Source organism: Paramormyrops kingsleyae, chromosome 5 (genome assembly GCF_048594095.1).
Source record: "Paramormyrops kingsleyae isolate MSU_618 chromosome 5, PKINGS_0.4, whole genome shotgun sequence".
Taxonomy (NCBI): Eukaryota; Metazoa; Chordata; class Actinopteri; order Osteoglossiformes; family Mormyridae; genus Paramormyrops; species Paramormyrops kingsleyae.
The window spans coordinates 38,229,545-38,250,018 of record NC_132801.1 but is presented as its reverse complement, the minus strand read 5'-3'; the positions used below and the strand labels follow the sequence as shown (position 1 = coordinate 38,250,018).

Sequence of the window (20,474 nt, the reverse complement as noted above, 5' to 3'; positions counted from 1 at the left end):
GAAACACCGCGATGAGCCACCTGATTGATATTTTCATACAGGAATTTGCGATTAATTAATTACAATATACTCCACAAAAACCAATCACCACAACAACTTTATGTTATTTCTTCGTCCATATGCTGGGGATTTAAATGTAATATGTGATAAATCAAATTCACCAACACGAAAAAGCTAGTCAAGCAAAAAACGTGAACAGTTTATTCTTTCACAATAACTGTTAAACGGTACTGAAAATTAATACGATTTTCATTATAAATTATTGAAAGATGCATTCCTTCTATATGACTGACATTTGTTCTTTCTATGTATTTCAGACTAGTTGGATCAGCACACAATTTGTGACTGAACAATTTTAATACTTTCCAAGATTATAATGTCCTTTTAAAACCGTGACAAGCACTGAGTAACCACCTGAAGAATCAGGAACAGCAGAAAGTGTTGATTCCATAGGTAGATGGTTACTCCCACCATGACAGGAAGTCCTCCAACCATTCCCGGTCAAGTAGCCTGCTGCTTTGGGTTAGTCCCCCACTCGGATGTTGTCCCAGACCCGAACCACATCAGGGTTATCATTCAGGGAGTCCAGCAGGCGAGAGGCAGCCTCCAGGTGCTCTTGGAGCAGCAGAGTGTGGTTGCAGGCCACGTACTCCAGGGCAGCAGACTGCGTGACCAGCCCCAAAGCCTCCAGCGCGCTCCGCACATCCTGCATCTGTGATGCCTCACAGATAAACTGGGGTAGATGAGACGGTGGTGATGTCAGCGACAGCAGTCAAGAACAACTGCATTCAGCTTGAACTGCCAGCTCTGCATCACAAGTGCAACAGATTCCACTTTTGGAGAGTATCTCTACCTGGAGCAGAGGCCTTTCCTCCTCGTCTTGGGTCTCCTGCACATCCTCGGCTCCCGCCTCGATGGCCAGCTCCAGCGCCCGCTCTGTGGACACGCCCTCCCTGGCTGCAACCACCACTCCTTTTCTCTCAAAACTGTGTCGCGCCCCATCACACAGCATCCCACTGTGGAAGGGGAAAAAAGTGACATCATCATACATGCAGTGAATGTGCTAAGCATCATGCTAATTAAACATAAAGTGCAGTACTGTTTGGCAGCAAGGATGACTATAGTTTAAGGTCATACGCCTTCTATTGGTATAACTTGCCCCACCCCTTTTTACTGTAGGTATGATGTTTTTAAAAACACCATTCTGATGGACACTGGCAGCTGACCCGTGTTTTTGGACCAGGTGTTTGATATGCTGGTGGGTCCGTGTGTTATTATCTGTTAGAACTTCAATGAGTAACATGGAGCCACCAGGACCCCGGGCCTCATACGTGCATGACGATCCAGCCTTCACTTTCTCCTGAAGGGCAGAAAAGAAATACATATGTTATACACAACACACACTCACAAATATATTAAACACACATACAACTCTTTCTGTCCAAAGCATCATTTCAATGAGCATCAAAGAGAAGATGAAAGAGTCCTTGGAAGCAGTTGGGGTTAGGGACCTTGCTCAAGACCCCAGTGGGGCATCACTCTGCCAGACATGAGATTACAACCAGTGACCTTTCTATGATTAGCACAAGTTCTAACTCACAGAGGCACACAGAATTATAGACTTTCCCAACTGTATCTTTTACATGATACACCTTACTAAAAAAATGATACAGAATTCTATTATTGGTATACTGTATTTAAGTGACTGTGTCTCCATGTGAATTGTGAGCAGGTCTCACCGCCCCTTTGATGGCGGCTTCAATGGTGGCCTTGGGCATGTTCTTACTCCTGCACTGCTCCACCAGGCTGGCTAGCTGCGGATTTAATTCTGGGTTTGACCCTCCCTCTAGTACACAGGCATAGAAGCAGAAATCAGCTCACAGTCAGGAACCCTAAACTGGACAGATTCTGGCAAAACCTTTTCCATAAATTAGAAAAAAAAGAACCTTTTCCCAAAAATTTAAATATATTAATTTTCAAAAGCAGAAACAGATTTACCTTTGACTGCGACCCGAATCATCATAACTAATTTCATGAATATCTGACTTCGAATTGTGTCTTTGGGTCCTTTTACGTTTTTTACCTTGGACCATTTATTATGACCTGCACACAGCACTGAGCACTGGTGTATTGCGCGGAGAGACTGGAGGTCCAGATTAGGGTGCCGGCCTGATGCAGTTTGTTGATGGTGGCCTAGAGGTGGTTGCAAGCAGAAGAATCCCCTGGCCAGAGTAATCCTATGACAGTGCCAGGGCAAAAGACCCCTCATCACCACCAAAGTGGCCATAAGTTGGCATCGACTCCTGCAAACAGGAAACGAAGAAGAAAAAATGGCATTTCAAATGCTACCCATAGGTTATTCTGAACAGATATCAATGCTCAGTAATAAATGTAATAATTGCCGATTTATGCATTATAGAAACACTGACTCGTCTCCACCGATTCACGATACATTAACTGCTGTCTTTAATCATTCATGTATAGGTACCTCTCAGATGATAAAGGACGTGTTATAACCGGACTATTATTATTAAAACGAGAAAAGAAACAACTGACAGCGGCGTACGCTATAATGTCAAATCAAAGATAAATTGGCATTTATTAATAAAGATGACATTTTAAATTAGATTTAATTAAAATCATATTTACGCTGTAATGCTTGACAGTAGCAGTTAGCCAACAAATTAGCAGCAGAGAAAATGACTGTTTCTATTATACTAATGAACTGTTATTAATATAGGCAGCAGAAAGAATAACCCGAAAAATACAACACCTTTACAATAATATAAAAAACGATACAGACAAACGTATTCGTACGAACTTACTAATTTAATGTCAATACCTTTAAGGACATGCATGCATCCCCTGTCCGTCGTGTTACTATTCCGGAAGATACAAATGCGATATTTAAACGGTTCCCCCTAACATTACATAACGTTAACTTTTCATATTAAATCTATTTAGCAGCAAGCAAGAACAAGGAAAACGCCAATTATATTAAAATTTCCAAAATGTAAACTGCAATTGTTTTATAAACTCCACATTTATTCAGCACAAAAAGCATGTTTAAAAAATTATCAGCAAGGCCAGTACGCCACCCACTGGAAGAATTTTTTTTCAGTCAGTGAATGGCTGATGATACCAGTACCGACAGAAACCAGATATTTCCAAATTGAAGTAATTTTTTAACACAATCAAGTTAGTTTCTACACTGGTTTCCGTTTAGGTATCCCATACTCAAAATTCCGTACACGGCTTCCTGGGTTTTTCTACAGGGATTTTCCACACCTGCTTCCCACCTTGTATCTCAGATACTGCTCAGGGTCCATTTCAAAATAAATAATATTTTAAACACTTAAGTACTTAAGTAAACCCCAACTCAATAACCAAACATTTAGGTTTCCTGTTGAACTGTTACGCTATGGTCATATAGTAGAAGTAAAATATGATCCGGAGGACAAATGGTTCTAGGTGTCTTCCTGCTTATACAATACGTCAGCACAATGGTATTATACACCAATTTCAAAAAGCCCGCTGTTACAGATTTGGTTTTATTAGCTTGTTGGCTATTGCAGAAATGTAAACTGTATTTAAAACATCAAGCAATAATGTCGCGATTTTTTCCCGATGTGTGCAAAAAAATCAGAAGACAAAAAACACATTGGAGCCTGTAGATCCTTATATTTATCTTTACTTAAAACAAACTTTAGATTGATCATAGAATACAAAAAGTATCAAATAAAAAATTGAAAATGTTAAAATAACAAGGCCACAACATTCCTTCACAACTCAAGTTTAAAGAAAATTTTCTTGCAGAAAACATTGGCATTGCATTCACATCAGTTTGTCCAGCACAAACCATATAAATATACTCATACAACGTTTTTATTGTTTCTGATACAATGTGGAAAATATGCATACATTTGCAGTACTCTCTGGAATAACAGAAGGTAAGACCACTGAAAACTGGGAACACAGGTTATAAAGTTGTATCTGACAGAAATCAAGTCTAAAATTGTTAGGAAATGAGATTAATAAGTATGGTCATATAGCAAGTGCAAAACGGATGCACACAATACCAAAACATAGCTGTAAATAATAATCAACATCCTTATTATTATCATCATGGTTGGTAAATCAATTTCCTGTGTGTTTTTATGCGACTTCATTATAACAACATAAAATAAAATAAAATCATTTGTCAAATCAAATTCATATGTTCTCATTTGCATTTTAAATTTGTTTTGCACACTAGTCATACTATACCAAATTTAAATATAAGTAACTGCCTAGAGATTTAAGGTACTGAAATAGCATGTTACATTGCATGTTAAATCATCTAAGTTTGCAGACTTACATCAAACACTGAAACACATCAAAATTGCCCATTTTAATGAAGCAGAAACTGTATGTTGTTAATAGTAGTTGCGAAATAGGTGAAAAGTTGCATAATACGTGTCACTGTTCTGGTTCAGAAAATGCTTCATGTATTGAAAATAAATGAACAGAAGTGACTATCCTAACATTGTATATCGAAAAGGTTAAGATATTTCCACTTCCATCTATTGGAAATGACCTAACAACCATAAACCCAAAAACAATTCTGAAAATAGCTCTTAATGAAGACCACAGTTATGGAATTTAACTGACCAGCAGTGCAGATTCCATTGTCCCAAAAAAGAACTACTCTGTATATGTTTCTGCTCATAGGCAGTAGTTCTGGTAACTCTGGAACCAAAATGGTACTGGACAAAAATCTGGGTAACAAGCTTTGCATAAAAATCTCAAGGCAAGGCCATAATGTTATTACATTCCTTATTTGTCAGGTCTTCTCTTTGGTATGTTGGGTGAACACAGTGATGAGCTCCTCTGTTACAGAACAGTTCATTGATATTGGCCTCCATGGCCCCATTTAGCTTTCCAGTCCCCTGGAGTGAAGCTGTTACATGTGTCATTGATCACTCTCTCTTTTCTTGTGCTGGAGAGTATTGATAAGCCTTCCAGTATTTGGCTACATTTTATTCAGTGACTACACATAAAATGATGAAATAATGACAGTACATATTTTGGAGCTGCAATACCAGAACAGATCTTCCTGAGTTTTGCTGTGATCTCGGAGGTAGAAAGGAATCTTGCTTTTCCCCTGACAGCTATCACAATACGATGAGTGCTCTGTTTTCAGACCTGCCTGGTTGCTGGATGCACCAGGATATTCTAACGCCTGAATCACTCCCAGTATTGGGATGCTACATTCACCAGTACTGATGGACCAAAGTAGGACAGAATATGGTCTAATAAAGTTTTTGGTGTAAGAAAATTGGAGATTTGCTGTTTAACTCACTGTATTAAGTCTGTATCAGTCAATACTCATCATCCATTTATATAACAAAAAATTGTGGGATTAAAAAAACTCTTCTATTTAACGTAAAGAGCAGTGTGTCGACTACCTTCATAGTTAATTATCATTAAAATATGCTGACATGAATATCAGCACAGACTACAGAAATGTGTTACACGTGTCTTGTAAGCATGACCTACAGCAACACAAAAAGTCACGTGATTGCAATTTGAGGCCTAGTCTTAACAAAATAGCACTAGATTGTCCCAATAAACTCCTGCTTTCATCAATCAGGTGGATCCACCTAAAACCCCAAAGTGACACTAGTCATAGGCATAAGTGAATATCTTAAAATATATGTAAATTCATGGCAGAAAAGAAAGATGAAGCTTTCCCTTATGACTAAATACGTACACACAAAAGCTGATGTCAAAACACACATCAGACATTTCAGCTTCCCTCACACATGATGCTGTGAAACCATCATTACATAGCATACAACAGAAGACAGGACTGTGTCCTGTAATTTTGATGAGAAACATCAAAATGATTGTCTGTCTGCAAGGCAACATCGATTATCAATATGCGTAGGTCTTCCTAATTGTTCAAGCATTTTAACAACATATGTAAGGGAATAAGAAAAAAAACGAGGCAAAAATTAAATATAAAAAAGTTGTATTAATATAGTAATCATAATTGTGCTGAAATAAACATGAATGTAATTGTTCCCACACATAAAGCTGCAGTTAATGAGTAAACAACATTGCTAATAATGCTAATAATTAAAATTACTTGTTCAACACAATGTTGATCACATTGAAATCTATCATTCAAGCTAAAAGCAAACTGAAGTAATTAGCTCATTCACATTCTATTTGGGAGCTAAGCAAAGTAAAAAATTGAGAGAAAAAAATGCTTTGAAGAAATAAAAGACACATCTTTGACCGGATGCTTTAAGTGATGCTGCAGCTGTAGGAGCGTGTAAGTGGAGCAGGTCATAATGTAAGAAGTGTGTAATCTATGTTGGAAGCCCATTTGTGTTGGGGGGGGGGGCAGCATGGTCAGGCTTCCTTGGTGTCGGGCTCCTTGGAAGCCCACATCTCCTTGTACTGGCGGCGGCCGAAGCCCTCGTCGTAATTCCCCTTGCTCTTGAAGAGCTGCTGAAAGTGCGGCTTGCAGTAAAACTCACCCTGCAAAGCCGCATAGGAGCCAAGGCTGCAGGGGAAGAGGATGGAAAAACATCAGCGCTGCACAAGGGCTACAGCACACGGTTAAATAATGTGTCACAAGCATTACTGCTATGGTATTCAAACAATGGTGACCCCAGAAACTACGCTTATTCTTATTCCTGAATCCGAATGTTTGTTTGTTTTTTAATCCCTGTTCTGAGACCTCCAGGACCTCTTCTGTCAATAGTGTGGCTTTAACGGAGACAAACCATTACAGCAGGCATTGAACATGCTGAAAACATGCGGTATCTAGTAGGTGCAGCACTTCTGCGCCTTCAAGTAACATGTCTTTTACCTGAGTTTGGTTTTGCAGTGTTTGCAGCAGAAACAAGCGGCATGAAAGATCAGCTTGTCCGCAATCAGCCTCTCCATGGGGTAGACCGTCTTCCCGCAGGATGAGCACGTTTCTCTCTGCGTATTAAAACTGTAGGCCTACACCGCACAGGAGCACACATTTCAGAATACCACATGTAACTCAGGTGATGGACTGAAGTTAATTATAATCATCTGCCATTGTTATACCAATGACCTATTAGCTGCTCAGCTGACTTCTTCCTGATGTGCTTTAGAATGGGAGCATGAGGTTTGTTGAGCACAGTGGGATAGGAGAGGGACAGGCAGAGACTGCAGAAAACCAAGGTCTAATACAGAAATAGCCTCACCTTGGCTCGCTGTACAGGTTTGTCATCTGAGGTGGAGCTGCTATCCTGCAATTAGCACAGAACAATCATTAGGATGCTGGGTCATGAAGCTTGTTTTACATCTGTCGCAATGTAAGAAAAACATTTTTGCTTTCTTTTTGGTTTGTCACATGAAAATCGGCCATGAAAAAACATTCCATTTCCTCTGCTTATTACTGTTTGTTGAATTGGCACTCTTGATCACTTGGGTGGTCAGGGGACGAGCCCTTCACCGCCTCTGAAGGCCTCACCCCAGACCGTGTCCCCCATCTGTAGACACCTTGCTTCCATTTATCCGCAGCGCAAACATCCACCTTTTGTGTTTCTTCCTCTCCCCTGAATTGTTACACCCCAAAAAAGTCCCTGCTCTATCCTCTCACCCCCATGTTGATCCTGAGTAGTTGAAGTATTACAATATGCAATAACAAAACTAATGAAAAAAGCATTTCTATAACTGAAGTTATTTTGATACCAGTGGATAATTTTCTTTCCTGAAAGAAGCATCGATGTCAGGTAGCTGTGAGTCGTCTTAGAGTTTTCACTTCTTTAATCCACCTCTCCATGTACTGTATATTCCCCATTTACCCTGGTACACAGGGATTCTCCTTTAATATTCTTTTTAAAATTCTTATTTTTAGAAAATTAGTTGAACTTGAAATATCAGTCGTGTATCACATAAGATTCTATATTCATTACTGTTAACAGGCATCCAAGCCTCAAGCTTATTTCATTGCTCTGTGTCTAACCAGTTACTAGAAGATGCCCAGCAATTCTTTAGCAGCACTGTGTTGTTTGGTGCACTGGGTGGCTGGGGCTGTGTGTGTGGATATCTGATTCAGTCTTGGGTGTATCTAACAACTGTTCCACGTCTCGATGCTGCTCTATCCTGGTTTACGTCAAAGCTTTTTCTCCATGAATTCTGTCATTGATAGTGAGCGGACAGTGAAGCTTGGCTGGTTCTAATGCTGCCCAATTCCCATTGTTAAAGACTTTTCCTGGTATTGATTTACATTCTACTTATTTAGCAGAAGCTTTTATCCAAGGCAAACAGGGTCCCTGGAGCGACTGGGGTTAAGGGTCTTTGCTCAAGGGTCCAAATGTGCCATCAGTCTGCTAGAGACATGATTAGAACCAGCAACCTTCTGAATCTGGGTATAGAGTCTTAACCTACTGAGCTACACACCAGCCAGGATTGGCTTTACTCTTAAATTACTTCTACCTCATACAGGGGCCCACTCCTCGGATAATAAATGCGTACATTGTTACTGTGGCTGCATGTCCTTGTTAATACTCTTGCCTTATTATCTTCTGCTGATAAACAGCACAGGAAGCTAAGATTTTGTCTGTGCAGGAACGCATCAGCAGTGAAACGGTGAACCAGGCACTGAGAGCATCAACCCTTAAACTTTTTACGTAATACATCAACTATATCAACAACAGGCATGTAACGGTACACAAAAATCACGGTTCATTATGCACCTCCGTTTGGAAGTCATGGAACGGTGTGTTTTCAGTACAGCGGGGGTAAAAGTAAGTGTATTGTATTCACATTAGCAGCTTTCAGCTTCATATTAGAACAGTGCAACATAAGTATTGTCTCATCAAAAATACAAAGTATAACAAAATAAATATCCATTATGGTGCAGCAGTTGAAGATCTTCAAGTACTGATTTGTCTGTGTTCGTCGTAACTATGCGCCCATGTGTAGCGGCGCGGCCTTATCCGCCCCTTTCTGAATGTGACTTTGGGGAAACACACAAAGACGAAAAGGTTCCACATTTACCGCATTCGTTCTGTACATATGTGTACCGAACCTTAATACCAAGTACCGTTACACCCCTAATCAGCATTTTGCGATTCCTAGGCACTTATAATGTCGGTTGTACAGCTTGTCCCCTAATAATGATGTGTTAAAGTAGTATTGGCAAGCTGCAGATGACAGGATGACCTGGGCTGTGGGGCTGATCTGCCTTCTGATTGGCTGCTCCTCCAAGGGGGCACAAAAAGCATACGAAGGCATTGGAGTTGTTTTTCTTTCCTTCCAGTAATCTTTCCATTCGTCCCTTAAGTCTTATGGCATTGTGGTCCAGTGGGCAGTGTTATTGCCTAGACCTCAAAGGTTAGGGATTAGGGCTGGTGTTCCTGACCCTGATATGTGCATGTGAGGAGTTTGCATGTTCTCTCTGTGTTTAATGGCTTTCTCAAGGTACTCTCCCTCCCTCCTTTTGGGTTAATTTGCATCTCAATATTCAGGGTGTTCCCCTGTCATATACCCTTTGGCTGCTAGGGACAGGATCCAAACATTGCCCATGACACTGGACTGAAGAAGCAGTTTAAACATAGTACTGATTATTCTTTTGACAGAAGTCCATTTCCTCGTCAATAATTAATTATGTTCAGTGCTTTCAGAAAGGCTCTACATTACGATACAAAGCCACAATGTAAAATGGTAGATAAGCTACTTGGTATGCTGTTGTTGTTTATTTCTTAAATTTGTTCTTGAGAAAGGTCCTAAGAAATGTCTGTTCTTAAACCACAGAACTGTTCGCAATTGTGTTCTTGTAAAGATGAATCCCATTGTTCTCATAAACTGAAAATACATGCCAGTTTTTCGCATAAGTTAACAACTTGGCAATCCCCATAAAGGCATGAGACTGTAGTGCCATGTGCAGTCACAGAAATCACACACAGAAATTAAGAAGAAAAGTTGAGAGAGAAGTTAAGAATGCCCAAACAAAAATTTAAAGACATTGAAGCACTGGACATCTAACATAAGAAGAACTTCAATACTGTTGTTCTAAAGTGGAGGTGCTACTGTAGGTGAACAACAAACAAGCCATCATATTTAGTACCATCAGTAATGGATATAAAATAATAATAATGCTATTACCCATTTTAACAACAACAACATCAATAAAATAGTAAAATAATTACTGATCATTAAAACTGCAATAAATTATTCAAAATACTAGAAATTATTCAAACATTATTTTAATTTAAATCCTATAGCATGTACAATTGAACTGTACAGTTGAAGAAAGCACAATTATTTTTCACAAACTTGTCAGCACTCAAATATGTGTAAGTGTGCTAGTGATTGTGCGTAGATTCCGTTCTTTCATAAAAACAAATCCCAAACAATAAAACATTGATGAATATCAGAAAAACTGTGTAAAGCTGCGCAAGTGGGTTTTAAGAAGAAATATCTTCTTAAAGAATGGCTGCTGAATGAAGCCCGTTGTTAGTAGCTAAAATATGCTACTGCAGATTCAGCACCTACTGATCAGCAGTCTGAAAATATGAGTCAGTATAGCGTCATATGCACATGCAAAGTGGGGCTGCACAGTGTACTCTGAAGGTTGGGTTAGGGTTATTTAAGTACATGTGGCACACTTCTGCACTTTCTGCATTAGCTTGAAAGTGAATAGATAGCACACGATTACATTATGAACTTTAAACTGATGAAAATGGTTAAGGTGGCTGAATTGTAAACAAGCACTGAAAGAAAGGGATGCTAGGGCTGGGTGATATGGCAAAATGTTTTATCATAATTTATTTAATATAAAATGATATTGATAATTATCACGACACAATTCAAGTCAATTTAATATTTCATTTTTGCTTATTATTGTTAGAATTGGCCTTAGATTCAGAACATGAAAGTAGAGACAAATTGAATGGACTACAAACTTAGTCCAAATTTGAATAAATAAATCATAATGAAAATAAACTTTTTTATCGTAAGACATAACACTAGAAAATACCAGCAGTACGTTTTGTTGCAAGGATTTTTCTCTGACTGCTTTGCTGTTTAGTACTGGGAATGGATTCCACTAGGGCTGGGCCATATACCCTCAAAATGATATCACAATATTTTCAGAGATTTTCACAATATCGATATTTATCACAATATTATAGATTTCAAATGTAGAAAAAAGCAAAATATGAAAGGTGATTTTGAGTTTTTTCTGATCATGAAGAGCAAATTGTTTTACTAATAGTTATGAAGTGTGTGACTGGTATAATGATAAATAATGCCAACAATATCATACCTTAATGGAATTTGCATTAAAATAGTGTATTATGACTGTCAATTTTGCAAGAAAGATGAGTGTTTAGGCAATATAAAATGAATGACAATATGAATGTTCACGATTGCAGTACGATATTTTACCAATATATCACCCAGCAATAAGGGACCCTGTATCAAATTGCTCTAAAAAAGCGACGCACATGATAAATCAGCTCCATCTAGGCCTGTCCTCAGCACAGTGGTCTGATGGGCTGTGTCTGCAATTAGAAAGCTGCATGGAGATTAGGACAGGGTGTGGGGCTAGGTGGAGTTTGTATATAGTGGCCTACTGGACCGAGTCAGGCAGGCAGGCCACAGTCTGTGGACGAGCAGTAACAGCCGAGACAGATGGGCGCCGAGAGAGGGAGAAACGACACTCAGTGATGTGTATCAGCAGCACTCAGCCCAGTGCGACGCTTAAGCTAATGGAAGGCCTCCATATTACAGCAATTATTCCCCCAACTGTCCTCTTCTATGGCCCAATCACACCTTATGTACAGCTTCAGTCCTTTTTAAAAGCTGCTTCTACCGTTCCCTTTGGCCTTGTGGAAGCCAAACCATTCGCCCCCACAACTTCAACCATACTCCCCCCACCTCTACCAGGCCTACTCCAGGGAGGTTTTGGTGAAATGCTAATACTGTATGATATACAAACAAGATACCCACCCAGAAGGAAGCTCGCTTTCAGTGATAAGAGGAACCCTTTATTCACCCTTGTTATTCTTATAGGGTCATAACTCTCATTCAAAGCCCAAAGACATCACAAAAAATCAAAAGTTCATTCAAGATATTAAGACTCAGGCTCAACACTGTATTTCCACAGAGCTATTGTTAGGTGTTTGTTTACTTGTAAGTATGTCCATGTGTATTGGAATGAAACCATGAAAATCAACTTAGCATAACACCCTGAAAGTGGAAAATGAGTGTAGCAAACACAGATCTACAGCAAGCAATTTTCTACATCTGCATCTCAGAAGTTTCCAGTTCTCATAATCTCATAATAATTAGTCAATATGTGCATTTTTTTTTACCTCAGTAGCAAAACCTTGGAATTCAACAACTTGAAAATGTATCTCTTTTAATCAAAAGAACAGTATGTGTTGACAAAACCACAAGTTTCAGCAATGTGTACGTTATTTGCGAAACCGGACATGGATGCACATCAAAACATGAAATGAATAAGATCTGCTTTGACGTGACCCTGACGTTGGCTCCTGAGAACGTGCTCGCTCAAAACTGGGGGGTGTTCAGCAGCATCACCCCATTTTCTTTGCCTTATTTGTGCAGTGACACATATCACTCCTGTCACATGCCCATATGAGGCAACTGGTGGCTCTGATAACACATCAGACTTCCTGTGAGGCTCCCTGGTGCCCTAACAGGAAGTGGGGAGCAGGCATGCAATTGCACAGTACAGACCATGAAAGAACCATAAACTGATGTTCCTTCTGAACAAAAAATGGTTTGTTTATTCAAAAATGAGCACCAGGCAGAGGATGGATAAAGACACAGACTGGTATTAGTCCTGGCACTCTCTAGTCCTCCAGTTCAAAATTGTAACATAAAGACTTACATCTTAGGGGTCCATAAGTCTCACCCATGGTCTTGCAGACATTACAGCACCACAACAATAACATACTGTGTGGACAAGGTCTCCAAGCTTGTACAGGTTGACCTCGGCAATGTTGAGGGGCAATGCTATACCTTTAAATTAAGCAATGTACTGAACAGTGCTCATTGTGCAACGAGACACAGTGACACAATTTTACAGTCTTCAAAACTGAATCTACCTAAAGTTCACAACAAAATGCTCACTGCACATTTAGGCGGGTGACTGATGCATCTGAAAGGGAAACAGCTCTACTCATAATTCCTTGCAGGCTTCGTGCTCGTCTTTCTCATTGTCAGCCCTTTACGTACCAAGCTGTATCATGAGCCCCCACAATACGAGCATATGAAATTACAGTACTGGCATCATCAACTAGTGGATAATACTTTTCCAGCATTCAGTATTGATTATGTCTGCTTATTTCCACAGAAACTGGTAGCTCAGTGGCCAATGCTGCTGAATCCCACTTCTGCTGTATGTGTGCATATGTGAGTTTTGTACTAGAGTCTTAACATCTGCAGTTAGGCGCACATGTGCCTTGCAATGGACTGGAATCCTATGCAGGCTAAACCCCAACCTTGTGCTGCCTGTGATAGCTCCCCCCCCACCTACCCAGCATACACAGTTCGAAGATCGATGGCTGAAGGGACTTAAGTCACAGCATAGCTTTAGAAGTAGGATCGACATTGAATGAACTGAAATTCAATGAACCTTCACCACTCATCAAAGTCGGCCTTCAACCCTGGGCTTCCTGGTCCATTAAACTGCATGCTAGGAGGCACTACGGGAGCCCCATGTGAAAGAAAGCAAATTTCTAGACCACACTAAGAAGTCAGTCTCTTTCATTAATAGCCTCTTTCTCATTTTCCCTTCCATGAAAATCCATGTAAGTAGGGAAGAAATTCCTCCCAAAAAGGGAATTAAGTCTTAATGTCAGCATGCAGCACCATGGAGGCTCTGGTCCATCTCAGTGTAGTGCTAGATGTAAGAAGACTGAGGCATCTTCATAGTGAGAACATCTGGCTTAGTAAACATGATACCTTTAACTCCATTACACTTTATCATAAAATTATGTCCAATGCCACAAATTACAGGTTGTTGCGTTTTTTTATTTAATCATATTAAAAAATACATCAATGATGTACTTATTCGGACACAGGTGATGACTAACATATGCAGCACAAGTGAATTTTTGTTAAAAATGCCATAGTGCAAAAGATGGTACAAGTGTAGTACACTAAACAGTTCACCGTACAAACCAAGCCGTGTCCTTTTGTCCCCTCAGACCGTGTGCTTCAGGTTATATGATGCTTTTCTTTTTGTTTAATTTCTGCCCCTGTGTGAACTGGACAGCTGTGCACATACTTCTCATCTGAAGATACCAGAGGTCAGAGCAGCCAGGTCCCACCTGCAAATAGCTGGAGATGGAGAAGGAAACTCCACCTGTAGCTCAACACCCCAATAGCCATGGCAACAGCTCACGGTTCCCTGTATCAATAATCTTTAATGCGACTCATCAGCTGATTTACATATGCCAGAATGGAATACAATAAGCAAACCCACACAGCTGCAGTGAAAGCACAATCACGAGCAAAGTCGTGCAGAACTGCTGCTCCCTGACAGAACTGACAATGCTTTGCATTTACTTAGTCTCAATGGAAATTTGATTTCTTACGCTACAAGAAGGTGATCAATTCTGCCAACTCCAAAACTATGGATGTCACCCCCGAAGCTTTCCCCATGTTCATGTGGGGCTTCCCTAATTTAACAGGATGGTGTTTTGGTGAGTGGGTGACTGCAAGCTGCCCTTATTGTTTGGATATAGACTGGTGACTTATCTAGAATGTTCATCATCACACCCAATTCTTCCCAGAACAGACTCTATACCCGGTCCCAAGTGGGTAAGTAATTGCTGAAAACTGGGTTGTTGGTCAAGCTGTTAGAATGTAAACATTGAACAAATAAGGACAATGATAATTATGTGACAGAAACCAGGTTTCCAGAATTCTGAAAAATTCTATATGAAAAAGTCAAATCAGAACACAATAAGAATGTGTTTTTCAAGTTTCAAGAGCCAGACATTGTCTTTATACAGAAACACGAAAAACAGCCACAGATCGACTAAAGTCCAAACCGTATGCCAGTTATAGTGTGACCAGGGTCTGTATCTGATTGTCTACAGTTAAAGGATAATGGTTATCCCACGTCCTTACAACCTGACAGATGGTGAACATAAAAACTTCAATATACATCAATCTGTTCATCCATCGATTTCCATATTGTGTTTTTTTATATATATAATTAGGATGATAGATATTAATACAATAATAAATTGAATAGTCTGATTAAATGAAATCGAGCAATTGAATAATGAAAGTAACATACAAAATATCATCGAAAGGTTGCCTAAGAATTACCAAGCTTATTTAAAAAATCTATTTAAAGAGCATACGCCGGAACAAACAATCAATTTAAGGGTATTTACATTAAATAAAATAACGTTCCTGCTGCATCAACCTCCTTGTTTAAAATGTAAGTTGATGAATATTAAAACGAATTACTATAATCAGTAGAAAAAAATAGGGATCCATCCAACAGCTATTGCTGCTTGGACCGCTAATAAATTACCGGTACCCAACTAACACCATTATTACCATTAAGGCGGGGACGCGCATTTGCCGGCTGTACAGAAAAGAACTTACCATTTGCTTATTCTTGCACGCCGATTGAAATGACTGCAGGGATCAGCTGCTGTGCTTCCGTATTCTGAAAACTCTTGAACCTCTGCAACGAGTTTTAATTCACTTAAATGCAGTTGACTTCCGGGACTTGCCCTCTCTACTTAGGTTTTCGCTTTTTTCTCCTTTTCATCAGGAGGATGTTACATGCCATTGGCCACTAAACCGCCGTTTTTTTCTCCTCCCTCGCTCTCATGGTTAGCTCTTACAGAAACGAAAACAGTTATTTTTCTTTTTAAAAGTAATGCAGTTCTTTGTGTAAAATGTGAATGTCTTGAATTGATAGATAGTTGATATGGTCTGATTGAAACAATCATCTTCCAATCAACCTGTTACAATTTTACCCTGTTAAAAAAACCATAGCAAATACTGATAATAGCAAATATTCATGTTTAATTATATGTTTTATGAACTAAGGACACTGACAGATAAATAAGTCATATAGGACTATGGTAACGGGGATGCTGTTTGGCCATCTGAGTTGGGATGTGACTGGAAGGTTGTGGGTTCAAATCCCATGGGCAGCAGACTGATTTCACCATTGGACCCTTGAACAAGGCCCTTAACCCCCAATTGCTCCAATCAGACTGCTTGTGGGGAGTTGATTTAGCATCTGTCTTCTAACTGCTTAGTCTAATCAGGTGATTCTTTTAAAAATACAAATGAATATGTCACATTTCAATAAAATCAATAAATACATAGCTATTTACATAAAACTCTATTGATGTGATTAATGGGATTCCCTGGAGAGAATAAGTGCGGTTTTGGGACCGGTCCACTGCCACTGGTTCATTAATGTGATAACTCAAAAAGGATTTCATTGATATTTTTCAAACTTTGGGAAAACATTGACAGGGTGATGCCCTTGAATTATTCTATTTTTCAGACAAACTGCCCAAAAAATGAAGCAATACCATTTAGTGTCAGTAAAGGGAAGCATGAAAGCAGACAACATTTAAGAACATAAGAAATTTACAAACGAGAGGAGGCCATTCGGCCCATCAAGCTCGTTTCAGGAAAACATAACTGATAGTTCAGTGTTAAAATCTTATCTAGCTCTGATTTAAAGGAACCTAGGTTATTAGCTTGCATTACACTAGCAGGAAGTCTATTCCATACTCTTACTACACACTATGTAAAGAAGTGTTTAGTTTAAAATGTTCTCCCACTAATTTCCACCTATGGCCACGAATTGTAGTATTTCAACTAATATTAAAGTAGCCATTTGGCTAAACAGCTTCGAGACCTGTTAGAATCTTATTTACCTGGATCATGTCCACCCTTAATCTCCTTTGCGCGAGGCTGAACAGATTCAGCTCAGCTAACCTCTCATCATAAGACATTCCTCTAAGACCAGGAATCTTCCTTGTAGCCCTGCGTTGAACCTTTTCCAAGGCAACAATGTCCTTTTTAAGGTATGGTGACCTTAAATATTTGACCTTATGAATGTGTTAAGTCAAAAAGCATTTAATGGATCATATTACTGCCTCAAAGAACAATATATGAATGAACATACAGTATTCATCTGATTTTGTTTTCAGACAAATTGCCTAAAAGATTAAGCAGCTTTGTGATAGCAAAGGAAGAAACAGCAGCTGTAGAAGACACTTAATCTTGTGAACATAATAACTCTAAAAGTATTTGACGGTTCTTTTACAAACTTTACAGACACATTATACGGAGGAAGATCTGGATCTATTCAAATGTTGCTTAATGGCAACAAAAGGAAGGCTGACTGCAGAAGATGATTGATCTTATGAATCTGATCTATTGATCTTGTTGGGTAGTTTGTGTGGAGGTTGTGTGCAGCAGTCTAAGCAGGGATGCCCAGACCTCCCTCTCCCCAGACACCTCCTCCAGCTCCTTCAGGGTAATACCAAGGCATTCCCAGGCCAGCTGAGCAATATAAACTCTTCAGCATGTCCTGGGCCTGCCCTGGGACCTCCTCCCAATTGGACATACCCAAAGTACCACCCGAGGGAGGAGCCCAGGAGGCCTCCTAGATAGATGCTCAATCTACCTCAGTTCAGTCTTTTCACTGCAGAGGAGGAGCATTTGAGCTCCTGAGAAGGAAACTCATTTTTGCTACTTGTATCCATGATCTCATTCTTTCAGTCCCAAAGCTCATAGCCCTAGGTGAGGGTAGGAACATATAGTATATCAACCAGCAAATGAACACCCACTGGGAACAAGTCTGACTCAATAATGGCAGTGCAAACCAATCTCTTGCTCCAGTTATTCAGTTATCCATTACTGTGGAGTTCTTCAAGTTCCTGGGTACCACCATTTCCCAGGACCTGAAGTGGGAGACCAACATCTCCTCCATCCTCAAAAAGGCCCAGCAGAGGATGTACTTCCTGAGACAACTGAGGAAGTACAGTCTTCCACAGGAGCTGCTGATCCAGTTCTATACTGCAGTCATTGAGTCTGTCCTCTGCTCCTCCATCACAGTCTGCTCCTCCATCACAGTCTCCATCCAGGACCTGTCTCTCTCAAGATCCAGGAAAAGGGCAGGGAAAATCACCACAGATCCTGCACACCCTGGACACAGACGTTTTGACCTGCTGCCCTCTGGCAGACGATATAGAAGCCTCCAGACCAGGACCACCCGACACAGGAACAGTTTCTTTCCCCTAGCCATCTCCCTCCTAAACAGCTGAACCGTCACACTGCTAAACACCTACAGCACTGCAACTGCACTTTATGTACACTCTGTGGTATATATTTCTGTAATCTTTGTATTTTCTGTATACAAGATTTGGCCAATTATTATATTGTATTGTTCATTGTATTGTATTGTATTATATTGTATTGTTGTTGTTTTTATACTGTTGTGCTTGAGAGACACCATCGACCGGAACCAAATTCCTTCTATATGTTCGCTCACATACTTGGCCAATAAACGCGATTCTGATTCTGATTCTGATTCAGAAACTAAATAGGAATGTAAATAAAACTCAAGAGAACGTTACTCATAAAAATGTAAATTATACACAAGCTGAAGCAATGTATGTACCAGGTTTACTTCGAAGAAACTGAAAATTTATATTCAGTCATACAAAGCTAGATTGTGGAACAGGTTTGTGGGTATGGACATTAATCTGATTAAAAATTTTAATTACATTTTCAGTCAGAAACACTGAATTCTGACAAAAGTCAGTTGTTGAGAAACTGCCAAGAAACCAAAAGAGAACAAGTTAAATTTGTATTCCAGCACATTGTTGAAAATGTGGATAAAACCACGGTAGGATATGTCACGTAACATAAAATGAAATACACCTGTAATCAATATTTGTTGTAGTTAAACCTCAGTTCATTGGAATCAGAAGAAAAAATAAAAGATGATGTTTTCAGGAAATGTATAATAGTCACAAAGATGTCTCTAGGCATTCAGCAGAATGAGCAATGGGATTCAGAAAGAGTGAAGCTCTACTACTGTTACAGTCCACTGGAGAACTGACCTTCAGTACTGATGTTTAAATTCACTGGACTGATTTCCAAATAAATAGCAATCGTATATGTGCATTTTATGGTAGATTCCAAAATGTCAAAATCTCTGTGAGATTTAATGGAAAGTAATGTCTGTGAGACAGTAATGGAAGCTCCTTGTCCATTTGAACTTGTGTTTGGTGGGGTAGACATCTCATTTGCAACATGGCAGGTTTCTGTGCATCTGCTGACTCATCATACAGACTTGTGCATACACCCCAGCAAACAAAATGGCTTTTTTTGCAGTCTGGGGAAAATTCACACTGCTGGTTAAGTGTGACAGAAAATACAGGCAGCTTTACCACTGTCTGATTTTTAATGCAGATAATCAATGTTTTTTTTACAGTGCAGCTGTGCAATTTTTTTGTGCACTGAGCATCCATTCATCTATTTTTTGCCTCTTAGCCTGGTTTGGGTGATGAAGGACCACAAGTCTATGCCAGGCAGCATAGAGCTGAAGGCATGGCTTCATTCTGGATGAGACCCCCAGTCCTTTACTGGGAACCCTAATAAAAACACCAATACATAGGCCAGTTGGATTATGGTAAACATTTTATTTGCATTGCATTTACCTTACAGTTGCTAATTTATGCTTGTTAAAGAACAGACATGGTTCATTACACTCCAAATTATAAAAGTTTTCTTAAACTGATACTGAATAAATTATATCATTATGTTCCCATACTGGACGAAACAGCCCACCTGCAGTTATCCTCTACAGGGTCACCATGAGACTAACCCAAGAAGTTTAGGGCGCAAAGTCTATTGCAGGGGACGGACATACAGTACCAGCCAAATGTTTAGACACACCAAGTGTCCTACAAAGGAGAGTGAAAGTGTTGCATCATCATGCCTGGCCACCTGACCTAAGCACAGTAGAAAGGGTTTTGGAGGAGTTTGACCAGAGTGTGAAGGAAAAGCTGCCTATGAGAGCTCAGCATGTATGTGTGACCTCCTTCAGGACAGCTGGAAAAGCATCCCAGGAGGCCACCTCATGAAACTGGCATGTAGGAGACTGTAGGGCCAGCCAGTCTCTGGAGTAATTGGGGTTTAGGGCCTTGCTGAAGGGCCCAATGGTGGGATCATTCTGCTGACCCAGGGATTTGAACCAGCAACCTTTTGAGTCCCAACCCACAGAGTTGCTCCCTCTCCAACAAATAATTTTTTTATGTTTAATAATTTTTTGGTCAGTACATAATTCCATATATGTTATTTTATAGTTGTCTTTATAATTATTCTAAAATGTAGAGAATTGTACAAATAAACCTTTCAATGGGTGGGTGTGTCCAAACTTTTAACTGGTAATGTACCACAAGAGA

The 20,474-nt window shown here is 39.7% G+C and overlaps 2 protein-coding genes across 5 annotated transcripts; both read right to left on the bottom strand.

The window, feature by feature from the left end:
• Positions 1–175: 175 nt before the first annotated feature.
• taco1 (translational activator of mitochondrially encoded cytochrome c oxidase I) lies at positions 176–2,936 on the bottom strand. 4 transcript variants are annotated; one of them, XM_023799850.2, is made up of 6 exons: positions 2,843–2,936; positions 1,999–2,303; positions 1,740–1,846; positions 1,227–1,360; positions 854–1,016; positions 176–733 (listed from the first exon to the last, which is right to left on the bottom strand). In XM_023799850.2, exons 2-6 carry the CDS (start codon positions 2,285–2,287, stop codon positions 524–526), a joined length of 903 nt encoding a protein of 300 aa, XP_023655618.1. In that variant the 5' UTR covers positions 2,288–2,303; positions 2,843–2,936; the 3' UTR covers positions 176–523. The 4 variants fall into 4 exon arrangements, with proteins under 4 accessions (XP_023655618.1, XP_023655619.1, XP_072568818.1 ...); XM_023799851.2 differs by having other exon boundaries at positions 2,826–2,902; XM_072712717.1 differs by lacking the exon at positions 2,843–2,936 and adding an exon at positions 2,650–2,798.
• A 738-nt stretch (positions 2,937–3,674) lies between these two features.
• On the bottom strand, positions 3,675–15,776 carry LOC111837631 (LIM domain-containing protein 2). The gene is made up of 4 exons (XM_023799848.2): positions 15,631–15,776; positions 7,230–7,274; positions 6,863–6,999; positions 3,675–6,553 (listed from the first exon to the last, which is right to left on the bottom strand). The coding sequence occupies exons 1-4, from the start codon at positions 15,631–15,633 to the stop codon at positions 6,400–6,402; spliced, it is 339 nt and encodes a 112-aa protein (XP_023655616.1). The 5' UTR covers positions 15,634–15,776; the 3' UTR covers positions 3,675–6,399.
• Between the last annotated feature and the right edge of the window lie 4,698 nt (positions 15,777–20,474).